Source organism: Scyliorhinus torazame, chromosome 3, assembly GCF_047496885.1.
Source record: "Scyliorhinus torazame isolate Kashiwa2021f chromosome 3, sScyTor2.1, whole genome shotgun sequence".
NCBI lineage: Eukaryota > Metazoa > Chordata > Chondrichthyes > Carcharhiniformes > Scyliorhinidae > Scyliorhinus > Scyliorhinus torazame.
The window spans coordinates 695,573-716,548 of NC_092709.1; the positions used below are offsets into that span (position 1 = coordinate 695,573).

A 20,976-nucleotide genomic window follows, 5' to 3' on the forward strand; every position below is an offset into this window, starting at 1 on the left:
CTCTAGCTTTATAAACCCCGCCATGTCATTTATCCAGGTCTCCACCCCCGGGGGCTTGGCTTCTTTCCACATTAGCAATATCCTGCGCCGGGCTACTAGGGACGCAAAGGCCAAAACATCGGCCTCTCTCGCCTCCTGCACTCCCGGCTCTTGTGCAACCCCAAATATAGCCAACCCCCAGCTTGGTTCGACCCGGACTCCTACTACTTTTGAAAGCACCTTTGTCACCCCCATCCAAAACCCCTGTAGTGCCGGGCATGACCAAAACATATGGGTATGATTCGCTGGGCTTCTCAAGCACCTCGCACACCTATCCTCCACCCCAAAAAATTTACTGAGCCGTGCTCCAGTCATATGTGCCCTGTGTAATACCTTAAACTGAATCAGGCTTAGCCTGGCACACGAGGACGACGAGTTTACCCTGCTTAGGGCATCTGCCCACAGCCCCTCCTCGATCTCCTCCCCCAGCTCTTCTTCCCATTTCCCTTTTAGTTCATCTACCATAGTCTCCCCTTCGTCCCTCATTTCCCTATATATATCTGACACCTTACCATCCCCCACCCATGTCTTTGAGATCACTCTGTCCTGCACGTCTTGTGTCGGGAGCTGCGGGAATTCCCTCACCTGTTGCCTCGCAAAAGCCCTCAGTTGCATATACCTGAATGCATTCCCTTGGGGCAACCCATATTTCTCGGTCAGCGCTCCCAGACTCGCGAACTTCCCATCCACAAACAGATCTTTCAGTTGCGTTATTCCTGCTCTTTGCCACATTCCATATCCCCCATCCATTCCCCCCGGGGCAAACCTATGGTTGTTTCTTATCGGGGACCCCCCCAAGGCTCCAGTCTTTCCCCTATGCCGTCTCCACTGTCCCCAAATCTTCAGTGTAGCCACCACCACCGGGCTTGTGGTGTAGTTCCTCGGTGAGAACGGCAATGGGGCTGTCACCATAGCCTGTAGGCTAGTCCCCCTACAGGACGCCCTCTCTAATCTCTTCCACGCCGCTCCCTCCTCCTCTCCCATCCACTTACTCACCATTGAAATATTAGCGGCCCAATAATACTCACTTAGGCTCGGTAGTGCCAGCCCCCCCCTATCCCTGCTACGCTGTAAGAATCCCTTCCTCACTCTCGGGGTCTTCCTGGCCCACACAAAACCCATGATGCTCTTTTCAATCCTTTTAAAAAAAGCCTTCGTGATCACCACCGGGAGGCACTGAAACACAAAGAGGAATCTCGGGAGGACCACCATCTTAACCGCCTGCACCCTCCCTGCCATTGACAGGGATACCATATCCCATCTCTTGAAATCCTCCTCCATCTGTTCCACCAACCGCGTTAAATTTAACCTATGCAATGTGCCCCAATTCTTAGCTATCTGGATCCCCAGGTAACGAAAGTCCCTTGTTACCTTCCTCAACGTAGGTCCTCTATTTCTCTACTCTGCTCCCCTGGATGCACCACAAACAACTCACTTTTCCCCATGTTCAATTTATACCCTGAAAAATCCCCAAACTCCCCAAGTATCCGCATTATTTCTGGCATCCCCTCCGCCGGGTCCGCCACGTATAGTAGCAAATCGTCCGCATACAAAGATACCCGGTGCTCTTCTCCTCCCCTAAGTACTCCCCTCCACTTCTTGGAACCCCTCAACGCTATCGCCAGGGGCTCAATCGCCAGTGCAAACAATAATGGGGACAGAGGGCATCCCTGCCTTGTCCCTCCATGGAGCCGAAAATATGCAGATCCCCGTCCATTCGTGACCACGCTCGCCACTGGGGCCCTATACAACAGCTGCACCCATCTAACATACCCCTCTCCAAAACCAAATCTCCTCAACACCTCCCACAAATAATCCCACTCCACTCTATCAAATGCTTTCTCGGCATCCATCGCCACTACTATCTCCGTTTCCCCCTCTGGTGGGGCCATCATCATTACCCCTAACAACCTCCGTATATTCGTGTTCAGCTGTCTCCCCTTCACAAACCCAGTTTGGTCCTCGTGGACCACCCCCGGGACACATTCCTCTATTCTCATTGCCATTACCTTGGCCAGGACCTTGGCATCTACATTTAGGAGGGAGATAGGTCTATAGGACCCGCATTGTAGCGGGTCCTTTTCCTTCTTTAAGAGAAGCGATATCGTTGCTTCAGACATAGTCGGGGGCAGTTGTCCCCTTTCCTTTGCCTCATTAAAGGTCCTCGTCAGTACCGGGGCGAGCAAGTCCACATATTTTCTATAGAATTCGACTGGGAATCCATCCGGTCCCGGGGCCTTTCCCGCCTGCATGCTCCTAATTCCTTTCACCACTTCTTCTACCTCGATCTGTGCTCCCAGTCCCACCCTTTCCTGCTCTTCCACCTTGGGAAATTCCAGCCGATCCAAGAAGCCCATCATTCTCTCCCTCCCATCCGGGGGTTGAGCTTCATATAATTTTTTTATAAAATGTCTTGAACACTCCATTCACTCTCTCCGCTCCCCGCTCCATCTCTCCTTCCTCATCCCTCACTCCCCCTATTTCCCTCGCTGCTCCCCTTTTCCTCAATTGGTGTGCCAGCAACCTGCTCGCCTTCTCCCCATATTCGTACTGTACACCCTGTGCCTTCCTCCATTGTGCCTCTGCAGTGCCTGTAGTCAGCAAGTCAAATTCTACATGTAGCCTTTTCCTTTCCCTGTACAGTCCCTCCTCCGGTGCTTCCGCATATTGTCTGTCCACCCTCAAAAGTTCTTGCAGCAACCGCTCCCGTTCCTTACTCTCCTGCTTCCCTTTATGTGCCCTTATTGATATCAGCTCCCCTCTAACCACCGCCTTCAACGCCTCCCAGACCACTCCCACCTGGACCTCCCCATTATCATTGAGTTCCAAGTACTTTTCAATGCACCCCCTCACCCTTAGACACACCCCCTCATCTGCCATTAGTCCCATGTCCATTCTCCAGGGTGGGCGCCCTCCTGTTTCCTCCCCTATCTCCAAGTCCACCCAGTGTGGAGCGTGATCCGATATGGCTATAGCCGTATACTCCGTTCCCCTCACCTTCGGGATCAATGCCCTACCCAGCACAAAAAAGTCTATTCGTGAGTAGACTTTATGGACATAGGAGAAAAACGAGAACTCCTTACTCCTAGGTCTGCTAAATCTCCACGGGTCTACACCTCCCATCTGCTCCATAAAATCTTTAAGTACCTTGGCTGCTGCCGGCCTCCTTCCAGTCCTGGACTTCGACCTATCCAGCCCTGGTTCCAACACCGTATTAAAATCTCCCCCCATTATCAGCTTTCCCATCTCTAGGTCCGGAATGCGTCCTAGCATCCGCCTCATAAAATTGGCATCATCCCAGTTCGGGGCATATACGTTTACCAAAACCACCGTCTCCCCCTGTAGTTTGCCACTCACCATCACGTATCTGCCCCCGTTATCCGCCACTATAGTCTTTGCCTCGAACATTACCCGCTTCCCCACTAATATAGCCACCCCCCTGTTTTTCGCATCTAGCCCCGAATGGAACACCTGCCCCACCCATCCTTTACGCATCCTAACCTGGTCTATCAGTTTCAGGTGCGTTTCCTGTAACATAACCACATCTGCCTTACGTTTCTTAAGGTGTGCGAGTACCCGTGCCCTCTTTATCGGCCCGTTCAGCCCTCTCACGTTCCACGTGATCAGCCGAGTTGGGGGGCTTCCTGCCCCCCCCCCCTTGTCGATTAGCCATCACCTTTTTCCAGCTCCTCACCCGGTTCCCACGCAGCTGTATCTCCCCCAGGCGGTGCCCCCCCGCCCACCCTCTCCCATACCAGCTCCCCCCTCTCCCCAGCAGCAGCAACCCAGTAATTCCCCCCTCCCACCCCCCCCGCTAGATCCCCCGCTAGCGTAATTACTCCCCCCATGTTGCTCCCAGAAGTCAGCAAACTCTGGCTGACCTCGGCTTCCCCCCGTGACCTCGGCTCGCACCGTGCGACGCCCCCTCCTTCCTGCTTCTCTATTCCCGCCATGATTATCATAGCACGGGAACCATCCCGCGCTTCTCCCTTGGCCCCGCCCCCAATGGCCAACGCCCCATCTCCTCCACCTCCCCTCCTCCCCCCATCACCACCTGTGGGAGAGAGAAAAGTTACCACATCGCAGGATTAGTACATAAAACCCCTCTTTGCCCCCCACATTCGCCCCACCACTTTGTTCGAACGTTCTTTTTAATAACCCGCTCATTCCAGTTTTTCTTCCACAATAAAAGTCCACGCTTCATCCGCCGTCTCAAAGTAGTGGTGCCTCCCTCGATATGTGACCCACAGTCTTGCCGGTTGCAGCATTCCAAATTTTATCTTTTTATGAAGCACCGCCTTGGCCCGATTAAAGCTCGCCCTCCTTCTCGCCACCTCCGCACTCCAGTCTTGATAAACGCGGATCACCGCGTTCTCCCATTTACTGCTCCGAGTTTTCTTCGCCCATCTAAGGACCATTTCTCTATCCTTAAAACGGAGGAATCTCACCACTATGGCTCTGGGAATTTCTCCTGCTCTCGGTCCTTGCGCCATCACTCGGTATGCTCCCTCCACCTCCAACGGACCCGCCGGGGCCTCCGCTCCCATTAACGAGTGCAGCATCGTGCTCACATATGCCCCGACGTCCGCTCCCTCCACACCTTCAGGAAGACCAAGAATCCTCAGGTTGTTCCTCCTTGCGTTGTTTTCCAGTGCCTCCAACCTTTCCACACATCGTTTCTGATGTGCCTCCTGCATCTCCGTCTCAACCACCAGGCCCTGTATATCGTCCTCATTCTCGGCTGCCTTTGCCTTCACGACCCGAAGCTCCCGCTCCTGGGTCTTTTGTTCCTCCTTTAGCCCTTCGATCGCCTGTAGTATCGGGGCCAACAGCTCTTTCTTCATTTCCTTTTTGATCTCTTCCACACAGCATTTCAAGAACTCTTGTTGTTCAGGGCCCCATGTTAAACTGCCACCTTCCGACGCCATCTTGGTTTTTGCTTGCCTTCCTTGCCGCTGTTCTAAAGGATCCACTGCAATCTGGCCACTCTCTCCTCCTTTTTCCATCCGTATCCGGGGGGGTTCCCTTCTGGTTTACCGCACAGTGTTTTTAGCCGTCAAAATTGCCGTTGGGGCTCCTATCAAGAGCCCAAAAGTCCGTTTCACAGGGAGCTGCCGAAACGTGCGACTCAGCTGGTCATCGCCGCACCCGGAAGTCCAGGAAGCTTTTCTAACACAGTATGTAGATTGTCCGACCAGAGGAGGGGCAATATTGGATTTAGTACTGGGTAATGAACCAGGGCAAGTGATAGATTTGTTAGTGGGGGAGCATTTTGGAGATAGTGACCACAATTCTGTGACTTTCACTTCAGTAATGGAGAGGGATAGGTATGTGCAACAGGGCATGGTTTACAATTGGGGGAAGGGTAAATACGATGTTGTCAGACAAGAATTGAAGTGCATAAGTTGGGAACATAGGCTGGCAGGGAAGGACACAAGTGAAATGTGGAACTTGTTCAAGGAACAGGTGCTACGTGTCCTTGATATGTATGTCCCTGTCAGGCAGGGAAGAGATGGTCGAGTGAGGGAACCATGGTTGACAAGAGAGGTTGAATGTCTTGTTAAGAGGGAAAAGGAGACTTATGTAAGGCTGAGGAAACAAGGTTCAGACCGGGCATTGGAGGGATACAAGATAGCCAGGAGGGAACTGAAGAAAAGGATTAGGAGAGCTAAGAGAGGGCATGAACAATCTCTGGCGGGTAGGATCAAGGAACACCCCAAGGCCTTTTACACATATGTGAGAAATATGAGAATGACTAGAGCAAGGGTAGGTCCGATCAGGGACAGTAGCGGGAGATTGTGTATTGAGTCTGAAGAGATAGGAGAGGTCTTGAACGAGTACTTTTCTTCTGTATTTACAAATGAGAGGGGCGATATTGTTGGAGAGGACGGTGTGAAACAGATTGGTAAGCTCGAGTAAATACTTGTTAGGAAGGAAGATGTGTTGGGCATTTTGAAAAACTTGAGGATAGACAAGTCCCCCGGGCCTGACGGGATATATCCAAGGACTCTATGGGAAGCAAGAGATGAAATTGCAGAGCCGTTGGCAATGATCTTTTCGTCCTCACTGTCAACAGGGGTGGTACCAGGGGATTGGAAAGTGGCGAATGTCGTGCCCCTGTTCAAAAAAGGGACTAGGGATAACCCTGGGAATTACAGGCCAGTTCGTCTTACTTCGATGGTAGGCAAAGTAATGGAAAGGGTACTGAAGGATAGGATTTCTGAGCATCTGGAAAGACACTGCTTGATTAGGGATAGTCAGCACGGATTTGTGAGGGGTAGGTCTTGCCTTACAAGTCTTATTGAATTCTTTGAGGAGGTAACCAAGCATGTGGATGAAGGTAAAGCAGTGGATGTAGTGTAAATGGATTTTAGTAAGGCATTTGATAAAGTTCCCCATGGTCGGCTTATGCAGAAAGTAAGGAGGCTTGGGATAGTGGGAAATTTGGCCAGTTGGATAACGAACTGGCTAACCGATAGAAGTCAGAGAGTGGTGGTGGATGGCAAATATTCAGCCTGGATCCCAGTTACCAGTGGCGTACCGCAGGGATCAGTTCTGGGTCCTCTGCTGTTTGTGATTTTCATTAATGACTTGGATGAGGGAATTGAAGGGTGGGTCAGTAAATTTGCAGACGATACGAAGATTGGTGGAGTTGTGGATAGTAAGGAGGGCTGTTGTCGTCTGCAAAGAGACATAGATAGGATGCAGAGCTGGGCTGAGAAGTGGCAGATGGAATTTAACCCTGAAAAGTGTGAGGTTGTCCATTTTGGAAGGACAAATATGAATGCGGAATACAGGGTTAACGGTAGAGTTCTTGGCAATGTGGAGGAGCAGAGAGATTTTGGGGTCTATGTTCATACATCTTTGAAAGTTGCCACTCAAGTGGATAGAGCTGTGAAGAAGGCCTATGGTGTGCTCGCATTCATTAACAGAGGGATTGAATTTAAGAGCCGTGAGGTGATGATGCAGCTGTACAAAACTTTGGTAAGGCCACATTTGGAGTACTGTGTACAGTTCTGGTCGCCTCATTTTAGGAAGGATGTGGAAGCTTTGGAAAAGGTGCAAAGAAGATTTACCAGGATGTTGCCTGGAATGGAGAGTAGGTCTTACGAGGAAAGGTTGAGGGTGCTAGGCCTTTTCTCATTAGAACGGAGAAGGATGAGGGGCGACTTGATAGAGGTTTATAAGATGATCAGGGGAATAGATAGAGTAGACAGTCAGAGACTTTTTCCCCGGGTGGAACAAACCATTACAAGGGGACATAAATTTAAGGTGAAAGGTGGAAGATATAGGAGGGATATCAGAGGTAGGTTCTTTACCCAGAGAGTAGTGGGGGCATGGAATGCACTGCCTGTGGAAGTAGTTGAGTCGGAAACATTAGGGACCTTCAAGCAGCTATTGGATAGGTACATGGATTATGGTAAAATGATATAGTGTAGATTTATTTGTTCTTAAGGGCAGCACGGTAGCATTGTGGATAGCACAATTGCTTCACAGCTCCAGTGTCCCAGGTTCGATTCCGGCTTGGGTCACTGTCTGTGCGGAGTCTGCACGTCCTCCCCGTGTCTGCGTGGGTTTCCTCCGGGTGCTCCTGTTTCCTCCCACAGTCCAATGATGTGCAGGTTAGGTGAATTGGCCAATGATAAATTGCCCTTAATGTCCAAAATTGCCCTTGGTGTTGGGTGGAGGTGTTGAGTTTGGGTAGGGTGCTCTTTCCAAGAGCCGGTGCAGACTCAAAGGGCCGAATGGCCTCCTTCTGCACTGTAAATTCAATGATAATCTATGATTAATCTGGGACAAAGGTTCGGCACAACATCGTGGGCCGAAGGGCCTGTTCTGTGCTGTATTTTCTATGTTCTATGTTTCGAGTCCAGGTGACCCTTTGTCGAAGCCGTCTTTCTGAATTGGAGGATCATGTTTTAATGGATATTAAAAGTTTCCCTCGCTCAACAAGTGTCCCAACAGACTTTTATTGTTTTGATTATGTGGTTATTTGAGGGAAAATTACCTCAACTTTAGTGTTGCTCACATTTATGCCAATGTTTCTATAGTACCCGACAAATATTACACCAATCTTTGCACATCAGCATGTAAATTTTAGTGATGGGTGTATGCACGGGTTGCCAGCTGCTGCAGGGCTGGGTGCGTCCTAATCTGCACTAAAGCATCAGTCAAATGTAGAATGGGGTGGCATTGTTGAAGCTATCTGCTATTAGTCAGACCGTGGCTGACTCTAAGAGTGCCAAAGGCACCATCCCTGCCTATACTTCCCTTTAATGTAGAGAGGTCAACACGAATATTGAGAGATTTCTTTTTAATAAATGTGTTTTTCATGCTGGAAGTGAGTATTCAATGTGGAATTAATATTAAAAACTTGCATTGATTGTTCAGTCGTGAACACTTGATATTTATACAGCAAGGTTCGATGACCAACTTGACTGAGGGACTTTGTGTTTTCTTTGCCAACTTCCACCGCCCACTCATTTATAAAACTAGAATAATTCAGTCTTGAGGTTTCAAATATCTTTATGCAATGTGTATGAAAGTGCAATGCTATTATTTAGCAAGTTGCAGCCTGCCAGGAAAACACTCAGGCTGAGAATTACCTTGCTCCTATTAACGCATCGGCACAACTTCCATATTCCAATGACCAGCAACAATTGATTTTTGTTTATTCCTATTTTTAAAGCATTTCCAAAATATAATTTGTTTATACTTTATTGAAATGGAGTGGATGAGTGAGGCTAACTAACTTGTTTTGGCCATTCAAGCTTTCAGTCTAAACTCAGACTGGGAGACAATTGGGAAGTTGCTGTCATTTTTTTGATGTGGGGTGAAAGGCAGTCTGTGTTTACTGATGGTCTATACCTGTGAATATCCAAATGTATTCACAAAGATTAGACGCAGGTCATTCAGGAATGGAAACATTTTTCACACAAAAAGGATAGTGGAGTGGGACAATGTGGGTTGGAACAGAATAAGAGTGGGGGAAGCAGGATAGGACAGGATGGGACAGAGTGGACAGGAGCAGGTTGCAGTAGTGTGAAGATTAACAGAGCAAGGCTGGGGTGGGGCAGAGCGAGTGGGGAACTTTGGGGTGGAGTGCAGATAGACTTCCTTATATAGTTCCAAGTTCTTCACCAATGGTGTTGAATGGCTATTACCACATCTATGCATGTCTTGTATAGAGGCTGTCTGATTAAATCTCAGTTTACCATGGTGACTAAGGATGTCTTGGTCATGAGTCATTTTCTTAGTATTAATATATGATAAAAATGATGTTAATGATTCTCATTTAACCGTGCCCCATGTATGTATTACAAAGAATAAAGAAAAGTACAGCACAGGAACAGGCCCTTCGGCCCTCCAAGCCTGCGGCGACCATGCTGCCCGACTAAACTAAAATCTTCTACATTTCCGGGGTCCGTATCCCTCTAATCCCATCCCATTCACGTGTTTGTCAAGATGCCCCTTAAACGTCACTATCGTCCCTGCTTCCACCACCTCCTCCGGTAGCGTGTTCCAGGCACCCGCTACCCTCTCTGTAAAAAAAAACCTACCTCGTACATCTCCTAAACCTTGCCCCACACACCTTAAACCTATGCCCCCTAATAATTGACCCCTCTATCCTGGGAAAAAGCCTCTGACTATCCACTCTGTTTATGCCCCTCATAATTTTGTAGACCTCTATCAGGTCGCCCCTCAACCTCCGTCGTTCCAGTGAGAACAAACTGAGTTTATTCAACCTCTCATCATAGCTAATGCCCTCCATACCAGGCAACATCCTGGTAAATCTCTTCTGCACCCTCTCTAAAGCCTCCACATCCTTCTGGTAGTGTAGCCCGAGGTTTGCTAGTGTCACGGGAGGGTTTAAGCTAGTATGGCAGGGGGTTGGGCACGGGAGCAATAGGTCAGAAGGTGAGAGCATTGAGGGAGAACTAGGGAATAGGGACAGTGGGGCTCTGAGGCAGAGCAGACAGGGAGAAGTTGCTGAACACAGTGGGTCTGGTGGCCTGAAGTGCATATGTTTTAATGCAAGAATTATTACGGGTAAGGCAGATGAACTTAGAGCTTGGATTAGTACTTGGAACCATGATGTTGTTGCCATTACAGAGACCTGGTTGAGGGAAGGGCAGGATTGGCAGCTAAACGTTCCAGGATTTAGATGTTTCAGGCGGTATAGAGGGGGATGTAAAAGGGGTGGCGGAGTTGTGCTACTGGTTAGGGAGAATATCACAGCTGTACCATGGGAGGAGGACACCTCAGAGGGCAGTGAGGCTATATGGGTAGAGATCAGGAATAAGAAGGGTGCAGTCACAATGTTGGGGGTTTACTACAGGCCTCCCAACAGCCAGCGGGAGATAGAGGAGCAGATAGGTAGACAGATTTTGGAAAAGAGTAAAAACAACAGGGTTGTGGTGATGGGAGACTTCAACTTCCCCAATATTGACTGGGACTCACTTAGTGCCAGGGGCTTAGACGGGGCAGAGTTTGTAAGGAGCATCCAGGAGGGCTTCTTAAAACAATATGTAGACAGTCCTACAAGGGAAGGGGCGGTACTGGACCTGGTATTGGGGAATGAGCCCGGCCAGGTGGTAGATGTTTCAGTAGGGGAGCATTTCGGGAACAGTGACCACAATTCAGTACGTTTTAAAGTGCTGGTGGACAAGGATAAGAGTGGTCCGAGGATGAATGTGCTAAATCAGGGGGAGGCTAATTATAACAATATTAGGCGGGAACTGAAGAACCTAGATTGGGGGAGGATATTTGAGGGTAAATCAACACCTGACATGTGGGAGGCTTTCAAGTGTCAGTTGAAAGGAATTCAGGACAGGCATGTTCCTGTCAGGAAGAAGGATAAATGCGGCAATTTTCGGGAACCTTTGATAACGAGAGATATTGAAGGCCTCGTCAAAAAGAAAAAGGAGGCATTTGTCAGGGTTAAAAGGCTGGGAACAGACAAAGCCTGTGTGGAATATAAGGAAAGTAGGAAGAAACTTAAGCAAGGAGTCAGGAGGGCTAGAAGGGGTCACGAAAAGTAATTGGCAAATAGGGTTAAGGAAAATCCCAAGGCTTTTTACACGTACATAAAAAGCAAGAGGGTAGCCAGGGAAAGGGTTGGCCCACTGAAGGATAGGCAAGGGAATTTTAGTGTGGAGCCAGAGGAAATGGGCGAGGTACTAAATGAATACTTTGTATCAGTATTCACCAAAGAGAAGGAATTGGCAGATGTTGAGTCTGGAGAAGGGGGTGTAGATAGCCTGGGTCACATTGAGATCCAAAAAGAAGAGGTGTTGGGTGTCTTAAAAAATATTAAGGTGGATAAGTCCCCAGGGCCTGATGGGATCTACCCCAGAATACTGAAGGAGGCTGGAGAGGAAATTGCTGAGGCCTTGACAGAAATCTTTGGATCCTCACTGTCTTCAGGTGATGTCCCGGAGGACTGGAGAATAGTCAATGTTGTTCCTCTGTTTAAGAAGGGTAGCAAGGATAATCCAGGGAACTAGAGGCCGTTGAGCCTTACGTCAGTGGTAGGGAAATTACCAGAGAGAATTCTTCGAGACGGGATCTACTCCCATTTGGAAGCAAATGGACGTATTAGTGAGAGGCAGCATGGTTTTGTGAAGGGGAGGTCGTGTCTCACTAACTTGATAAGAGTTTTTCGAAGAGGTCACAAAGATGATTGATGCAGGTAGGGCAGTGGATGTTGTCTATATGGACTTCAGTAAGGCCTTTGACAAGGTAGGCTATGGTAGACGAGTACAAAATGTGAAGTCACAAGGGATCAGGGGTGAGCTGGCAAGGTGGATACAGAACTGGCTAGGTCATAGAAGGCAGAGAGTAGCAATGGAAGGATGCTTTTCTAATTGGAGGGCTGTGACTAGTGGTGTTCCGCAGGGATCAGTGCTGGGATCTTTGCTGTTTGTAGTATATATAAATGATTTGGAGGAAAATGTAACTGGTCTGATTAGTAAGTTTGCAGATGACACAAAGGTTGGTGAAATTGCGGATAGCGATGAGGACTGTCAGAGGATACAGCAGGACTTAGATTGTTTGGAGACTTGGGCGGAGAGATGGCAGATGGAGTTTAATCCGGACAAATGTGAGGTAATGCATTTTGGAAGGTCTAATGCGGGTAGGGAATATACAGTGAATGGTAGAACCCTCAAGAGTATTGAAAGTCAGAGATCTAGGTGTACAGGTCCACAGGTCACTGAAAGGGGCAACACAGGTGGAGAATGTAGTCAAGAAGGCATACGGCATGCTTGCCTTCATTGGCCGGGGCATTGAGTATAAGAATTGGCAAGTCATGTTGCAGCTGTATAGAACCTTAGTTAGGCCACACTTGGAGTATAGTGTTCAATTCTGGTCGCCACACTACCAGAAGGATGTGGAGGCTTTAGAGAGGGTGCAGAAGAGATTTACCAGAATGTTGCCTGGTATGGAGGGCATTAGCTATGAGGAGCGGTTGAATAAACTCGGTTTGTTCTCACTGGAACGAAGGAGGTTGAGGGGAGACCTGATAGAGGTCTACAAAATTATGAGGGGCATAGACAGAGTGGATAGTCAGAGGTTTTTCCCCAGGGTAGAGGGGTCAATTACTAGAGGGCAAGGTTTAAGGTGCGAGGGGCAAGGTTTGGAGTAGATGTACGAAGCAAGTTTTTTACACAGAGTGGTGGGTGCCTGGAACTCGCTACTGAGGAGGTGGTGGAAGCAGGGACGATAGTGACATTTAAGGGGCATCTTGACAAATACATGAATAGGATGGGAATAGAGGGATACGGACCCAGGAAGTGTAGAAAATTGTAGTTTAGTCGGGCAGCATGGTTGGCACGGGCTTGGAGGGCCGAAGGGCCTGTTCCTGTGCTGTACATTTCTTTGTTCTTTGTGGCGACCAGAATTGAACATTATATCCAAGTGTGGCCAAACTAAGGTTCTATACAGCTGCAACATGACTTGCCAATTGTTCATAGATTATCATAGAATTTACAGTGCAGAAGGAGGCCATTCGGCCCATCGAGTCTGCACCGGCTCTTGGAAAGAGCACCCTACCCAAGGTCAACACCGCCACCCTAACCCCATAACCCAGTAACCCCACCCAACACTAAGAGCAATTTTGGACTTGCCAATTGTTATACTCAATGCCCCGGCCAATGAAGGCAAGCATGCCATATGCCTTCTTGACTACCTTCTCCACCTGTATTGCCCCTTTCAGTGACCTGTGGACCTGTGCACCTAGATCTCTCTGAAGGGTTCTACCATTCACTGTATATTCCCTACCTGTATTAGATCTTCCAAAATGCATTACCTCACATATGTCCGGATTAAACTCCATCTGTCATCTCTCCGCCCAAGTCTGCAAACGATCTTAAGTCCTGCTGTATCCTCTGACAGTCCTCATCGTTATCCGCAATTCCACTAACCTTTGTGTCGTCCGCAAACTTACTAATCAGACCAGTTACATTTTCCTCCAAATCCTTTATTTATACAACAAGCAGCAAAGGTCACAGCACTGATCCCTGCGGAACACCACTGGTCACAGTCCTCCAATCAGAAAAGCATCCCTCCATTGCTACTCTCTGCCTTCTATGACCTAGCCTCGTTCTGTACCACCTTGCCAGCTCACCCCTGATCCCGTGTGACTTCACCTTTTGTACCAGTCTGCCATGAGGGACCTTGTCAAAGGCCTTACTGAAGTCCATATTGACAACATCCACTACCCTACCTGCATCAATCATTGATGCGATACGAGATTTATACCGATTTCTCCAGCTAAGGAAGTTTTTGTCATTGTTGAATCACTGCACTGAAATCCACATGTTCTGTTTATGCAGTGGATCGTGCTCACTCTGTAACTGTTGCACTCGGGTCGATATGCAATATTTCTCATGAATTGTTTGCAGATGCTTAAGAAACTACTTATATAATTTTGAAGTTTACTGTTTGCCAAAGGTGTCATTTGGAAACAAAATGTTGATTTGATGCACTTGGCAGATCTGCACTTTGATTACTGGGCTGACATGCAGTCAAACTGAGTAACCAATGAAACGTTTGTTGGCTGAAGTAATCTTGCCTGAATGAACGTGTGTGTTTTGATGAGATGGGTTAAGCATCTTCTTTCTCAGTACGTAACAGTGCTGCTTGGCAGCAAAAACACGGCTTTTTCTTCTCAAAAGTCTGTGGATAAGATTAAGCAAAAATTCATAACCCGCCATACTGCTCAAAGAGCAAACTGTTTAAAATGGAGGGGGATCTGTTAGCTACAACACTGAGGGTAAGAAAGGAGTTGGGTCTTAATTGGCTGAAAAATATTATCTATTTAGATCTGTAGAAGAAAATGTTTGTTTATGTATTAATGATTATAATTATAACACAACACATCCAGTTTTGTTTGTGAGCTGGCGTAACCTGGTGTGATTAATGGTGCCTTTCTGATTTCACAGTGTGTGAACTACACATCCATGTTGACTGTGGCCCTTTTGCCTGCAGTGACTGTCGATGGTGCCATCAAGATGGCCATTATAATCGGGTAGGTATCAGCGGGAAGGAGTAACAACTGCATTTCACGTCGCAGTTCCGCAGTTATAATCAGACAATAGTCATATCAAGCATTATTCATTTATATATATTAAACACTATTGGCCGAGATTTATTGAACCCGTATCACGACAGCATTTATCATCATATTAGCAATGTGAAATCTGACCAAATAGTGAAGACTGACTGATGGTGTGAAAACTTGGTATTAATCAAAGTATATATCAAATTATGATATACAGCAGTCACTCAAATAAAAAGAAAGAGAATTTTGTAAACTTAGGAAAAGTAAAAGAAGAGCGAAAGAACGAGTAGGACTGATGAATGATGAAATTGGAAACATCTTAAGGAGAATGAAGGAATGGTTGAGATACTAAACATATATATGTTGCCTTAGATTTCATAAATAGCGTGGCATTGGAAGTAAGATTAGATGATGCAGATATAATAGTCTAGGTGGAACACTGAGATACTGGATGGGATAATCATAACGAGAGATGATGTGGAGATGCCGGCGTTGGACTGGGGTGAGCACAGTACGAAGTCTTACAACACCAGGTTAAAGTCCAACAGGTTTGTTTCGATGTCACTAGCTTTCGGAGCGCTGCTCCTTCCTCAGGTGAATGAAGAGGTATGTTCCAGAAACACATATATAGACAAATTCAAAGATGCCAAACAATGCTTGGAATGCGAGCATTAGCAGGTGATTAAATCTTTACAGATCCAGAGATGGGGTAACCCCAGGTTAAAGAGGTGTGAATTGTGTCAAGCCAGGACAGTTGGTAGGATTTCGCAGGCCAGATGGTGGGGGATGAATGTAATGCGACATGAATCCCAGGTCCCGGTTGAGGCCGCACTCGTGTGCGGAACTTGGCTATAAGTTTCTGCTCGGCGATTCTGCGTTGTCGCGGGTCCTGAAGGCCGCTTTGGAGAACGCTTACCCGGAGATCAGAGGCTGAATGCCCTTGACTGCTGAAGTGTTCCCCGACTGGAAGGGAACATTCCTGCCTGGTGATTGTTGCGCGATGTCCGTTCATTCGTTGTCGCAGCGTCTGCATGGTCTCGCCAATGTACCACGCTTCGGGACATCCTTTCCTGCAGCGTATGAGGTAGACAACGTTGGCCAAGTCGCACGAGTATGTACCGCGTACCTGGTGGGTGGTGTTCTCACGTGTAATAGTGGTATCCATGTCGATGATCTGGCACGTCTTGCAGAGATTGCCATGACAGGGTTGTGTGGTGTCGTGGTCGCTGTTCTGAAGACTGGGTAGTTTGCTGCAAACAATGGTTTGTTTGAGGTTGCGCGGTTGTTTGAAGGCAAGTAGTGGGGGTGTGGGGATGACCTTGGCAAGATGTTCATGGTCATCAATGACGTGTTGAAGGCTGTGAAGAAGATGACGTAGTTTCTCCGCTCCGGGGAAGTACTGGACGACGAAGGGTATTCTGTCGGTTGTGTCCCATGTTTGTCTTCTGAGGAGGTCTGTCCGGTTTTTCGCTGTGGCACATTGGAACTGTCGATTGATGAGTCGAGTGCCATATCCCGTTCGTACGAGGGCATCCCGTACGAACGGGATATGGCACTCGACTCATCGATCGACAGTTCCAACACGCCACAGCGAAAAACCGGACAGACCTCCTCAGAAAACAAACATGGGACACAACCGACAGAATACCCTTCGTCGTCCAGTACTTCCCCGGAGCGGAGAAACTACGTCATCTTCTTCACAGCCTTCAACACGTCATTGATGACCATGAACATCTTGCCAAGGTCATCCCCACACCCCCACTACTTGCCTTCAAACAACCGCGCAACCTCAAACAAACCATTGTTTGCAGCAAACTACCCAGTCTTCAGAACAGCGACCACGACACCACACAACCCTGTCATGGCAATCTCTGCAAGACGTGCCAGATCATCGACATGGATACCACTATTACACGTGAGAACACCACCCACCAGGTACGCGGTACATACTCGTGCGACTTGGCCAACGTTGTCTACCTCATACGCTGCAGGAAAGGATGTCCCGAAGCGTGGTACATTGGCGAGACCATGCAGACGCTGCGACAACGAATGAACGGACATCGCGCAACAATCACCAGGCAGGAATGTTCCCTTCCAGTCGGGGAACACTTCAGCAGTCAAGGGCATTCAGCCTCTGATCTCCGGGTAAGCGTTCTCCAAGGCGGCCTTCAGGACCCGCGATAACGCAGAATCGCCGAGCAGAAGCTTATAGCCAAGTTCCGCACACATGAGTGCGGCCTCAACCGGGACCTGGGATTCATGTCGCATTACATTCATCCCCCACCATCTGGCCTGCGAAATCCTACCAACTGTCCTGGCTTGGTACAATTCACACCTCTTTAACCTGGGGTTACCCCATCTCTGGATCTGTAAAGATTTAATCACCTGCTAATGCTCGCATTCCAAGCATTGTTTGGCATCTTTGAATTTGTCTATATATGTGTTTCTGGAACAGACCTCTTCATTCACCTGAGGAAGGAGCAGCGCTCCGAAAGCTAGTGACATCGAAACAAACCAGTTGGACTTTAACCTGGTGTTGTAAGACTTCGTACCATAACGAGAGAGGAAGTACTAAAAGGATTGACATCCTTGAAAGTTGCTAAGTTGCCAGGGCCAGATGGATTGTTTCCGAGGCTACTGAAGGAGGTCAGGGAGGAGTTAGCAGATGTTCTGAGGATTATTATCCAATCCTCACTAGACACGGGAGGTACTGGAGTTTTTTTGAAATACAAGTGTGGTTCCATTGTTTAAAAAGGGATTGATGGAAATCCAAACAATTATAGGCCAGTTAGTCTTATATCAGTGGTGGGAAAATGAGTAGAATCAATCCTGAGAGATTGGATTAACTGTCACAGAGAAAGGCAGGGACTAGTCGGGGATAGTCAGCATGGATTTGTTAAAGGAAGGTCTTGCGTCACAAATTTGATTGAATTCTTTGAGCAAGTGACAAGAAGGGTTGATGAAAGTAGTGCAGTGGATGTGGTGTACATGGACTTTAGCAAGGCGTTTGACAAAGTCCCACATGAAAGATTGGTTAAGAAAGAGAAAGCCCATGCGATACAGGGCAATGTGACAAACTGGATAAAAAGTTGGATCACTAACAGGAAACAAAGGGTGATGGTCGATGGCTGCCCTGCAATTGGGAAGTTGTTTCAAGTGGTGTTCCACAGGGCTCGGTGTTGGGACCCTCGCTGTTCGTGTTATATATTAACGGTTTGGATGTGAACGTGGGGGGCACGAATTGGAAATTTGCCGAAGACTCAAAGATTGGCCGAGTGTGGACAGTGTAGAGGACAGCTACAATCTCCAGAATGATATAGATGGACTGGTGGAGTGGGCGATAAAGTGGCAGATGGAATTTAACACCGAGATGTGTGAGGTCAGCATTTAGGGAGGTCAAACAGCTGTAGGGATACACAATAAATGGGAATATACTAAGCGGGGTGGATGAAGTGAGAGATCTTGGCGTACAGGTACACAGGTCCCTAAAGGCAGAAATTCAAGTAGACAAGGTTATAAAGAAAGCAAATGGAATGCTCTCCTTCATTGGCAGAGGTATAGAATATAAAAGTAAGGCTATAATGTTGGAATTGTATAAAACACTGGTGAGGCCACAACTGGAGTATTGTGTGCAGTTCAGGTCGCCACATTACTGGACGGACGTTATTGCTATGGAGAGAGTGCAGAGGAGGTTTACAAGAATGTTGCCAGGGCTGGAAAAGTATAGCTACGAGGAGAGATTGGATAGGTTGGGGTTATTTTCCTTGGAACAAAGAAGACTGAGGGATGTCTTAATTGAGGTGGACAAAATTATGAGGGGAAGAGATCGAGAGGACAGGATAAAATTGGTGGAGAATTCTAGAACCAGGGACATAGATTCAAGACAAGTGGCAGAAGGTGTAGAGGTGACATGAGGAAGAACTTTAGGTGGGGTTACAGGAATAGGGTGGGGGATTGGGGCTAGGTAGGCCGGCACGGTAGCACAGTGGTTAGCACAGTTGCTTCACAGCTCCAGCGTCCCAGGTTCGATTCCCGGCTTGGGTCACTGTCTGTGTGGAGTTTGCACGTCCTCCCCGTGTCTGCGAGGGTTTCCTCCGGGTACTCCGGTTTCCTCCCACAGTCCAAAGACGGACAGGTTAGGTGGAATGGCCAGGCTAAATTGCCCTTAGTGTCCAAAAAAGGTTAGGTGGGGGTTATGGAGATAGGGTGGAGGTGTGGGCTTGGGTAGAGTGTTCTTTGCAAGAGCCGGTGTAGACGCGATGAGCTGAATGGCCTCCTTCTGCACTGTAAATTCTATGATTATTATTATAGATTCCAGATAAAAGGCAGAAGGTGTAGTAGGGACATGAGGAAGAACTTTTTCAAACAGAGGGTGATGGGAGTCTGGAATTCTCTGCCCAAGTTGATGGTGGAGGCAGAGACCGTAAACTCTTTTAAAAAGTACCAGGACCTGCCCTAAGCTACAGGGCTCTGGACAGGGTGCAGGAAGGTGGGATTAGAAACGACACTTGGGTGTCCTCGGGTTGGCACGGTCAGCCCCGCTGCTTGGGCATCCTGGTAGACTCTACGCAATCACGGGCCACGGTGTATGGTCATTGGCGTACGCAGCAAGATGCCTGCTACTTGCCTCCCCCCCCCCCCCCCCCCCCCCCCCCCAGCCAGCCAGCGGCAGGACCAGCAGCCCACGGTCAGGCCCCGCTGGGACTATGTGCTCTCTCTCCCTCAGCTGCGACGGCGCCTGGTTCCCGATTTTTAAAACCACAAATGAGCCTCGCTGTCGGTAATTCCTCCTGGCGGAGGCAGAGCATCGCAGGAGCCACGGAGAATACCGGCTCGGGCCCGTTAATGATCTGCCAACGGCGTTGACTGTACATGCGCCGTACAATGCATTCACACCGCTGTCGAGGCACTGGAGCATGGAATTCCGTCCGGCACCCGGAGCATGGCGTTCCGTCGGGAACCCGGAGCATGGCGTTCCGTCGGGAACCCGGAGCACGGCGTTCTGTCCGGCACCCAGAGCATGGCGTTCCGTCGGGGACCCGGAGCACGGCGTTCCGTCGGGAACCCGGAGCACGGCGTTCTGTCCGGAACCCAGAGCACGGCGTTCTGTCCGGCACCCAGAGCATGGCGTTCCGTCGGGAGCACGGCGTTCTGTCCGGCACCCAGAGCACGGCGTTCCGTCCGGCACCCGGGGCACGGCGTTCTGTCCGGCACCCAGAGCACGGCGTTCCGTCGGGAGCACGGCGTTCTGTCCGGCACCCAGAGCACGGCGTTCCGTCCGGCACCCGGGGCACGGCGTTCTGTCCGGCACCCGGAGCACGGCGTTCCGTCGGGAACCCGGAGCACGGCGTTCTGTCCGGCACCCGGAGCACGGCGTTCCGTCGGGAACCCGGAGCACGGCGTTCTGTCCGGCACCCGGGGCACGGCGTTCTGTCCGGCACCCGGAGCACGGCGTTCCGTCGGGAACACTGAGCACGGCGTTCCGTCCGGCACCCGGGGCACGGCGTTCTGTCCGGCACCCGCAGCACGGCGTTCCGTCGGGAACCCGGAGCACGGCGTTCCGTCGGGGACCCGGAGCACGGCGTTCCGTCGGGAACACTGAGCACGGCGTTCCGTCGGGGACCCGGAGCACGGCGTTCCGTCGGGAACACTGAGCACGGCGTTCCGTCGGGAACCCGGAGCACGGCGTTCCGTCGGGAACCCGGAGCACGGCGTTCTGTCCGGCACCCGCAGCACGGCGTTCCGTCGGGAACCCGGAGCACGGCGTTCCGTCGGGGACCCGGAGCACGGCGTTCCGTCGGGAACCCGGAGCACGGCGTTCCGTCGGGGACCCGGAGCACGGCGTTCTGTCGGGAACCCGGAGCACGGCGTTCCGTCGGGGACCCGGAGCACGGCGTTCCGTCGGGGACCCGGAGCACGGCGTTCTGTCCGGCACCCGGAGCACGGCGTTCCGTCGGGAACACTGAGCACGGCGTTCCGTCGGGGACCCGGAGCACGGCGTTCCGTCGGGGACCCGGAGCACGGCGTTCCGTCGGGGACCCGGAGCACGGCGTTCCGTCGGGAACACTGAGCACGGCGTTCCGTCGGGAACCCGGAGCACGGCGTTCTGTCCGGCACCCGCAGCACGGCGTTCCGTCGGGGACCCGGAGCACGGCGTTCCGTCGGGGACCCGGAGCACGGCGTTCCGTCAGGAACCCGGAGCACGGCGTTCCGTCGGGGACCCGGAGCACGGCGTTCCGTCGGGAACACTGAGCACGGCGTTCCGTCGGGAACCCGGAGCACGGCGTTCCGTCGGGGATCCGGAGCACGGCGTTCTGTCCGGCACCCGCAGCACGGCGTTCCGTCGGGGACCCGGAGCACGGCGTTCCGTCGGG

General features: G+C 50.0%; 1 protein-coding gene across 1 annotated transcript in view; it reads left to right on the plus strand.

Annotated features, from left to right (window-relative positions):
- Window positions 1-20,976, plus strand: part of LOC140408239 (diacylglycerol kinase theta) — a 267,197-nt gene that overhangs the window by 15,381 nt on the left and 230,840 nt on the right. The window contains exon 3 of the mRNA XM_072495177.1: window positions 14,484-14,569. Coding sequence (XP_072351278.1) covers window positions 14,484-14,569 — 86 coding nt within the window. The remainder of the gene's footprint in view (window positions 1-14,483; window positions 14,570-20,976) is intronic.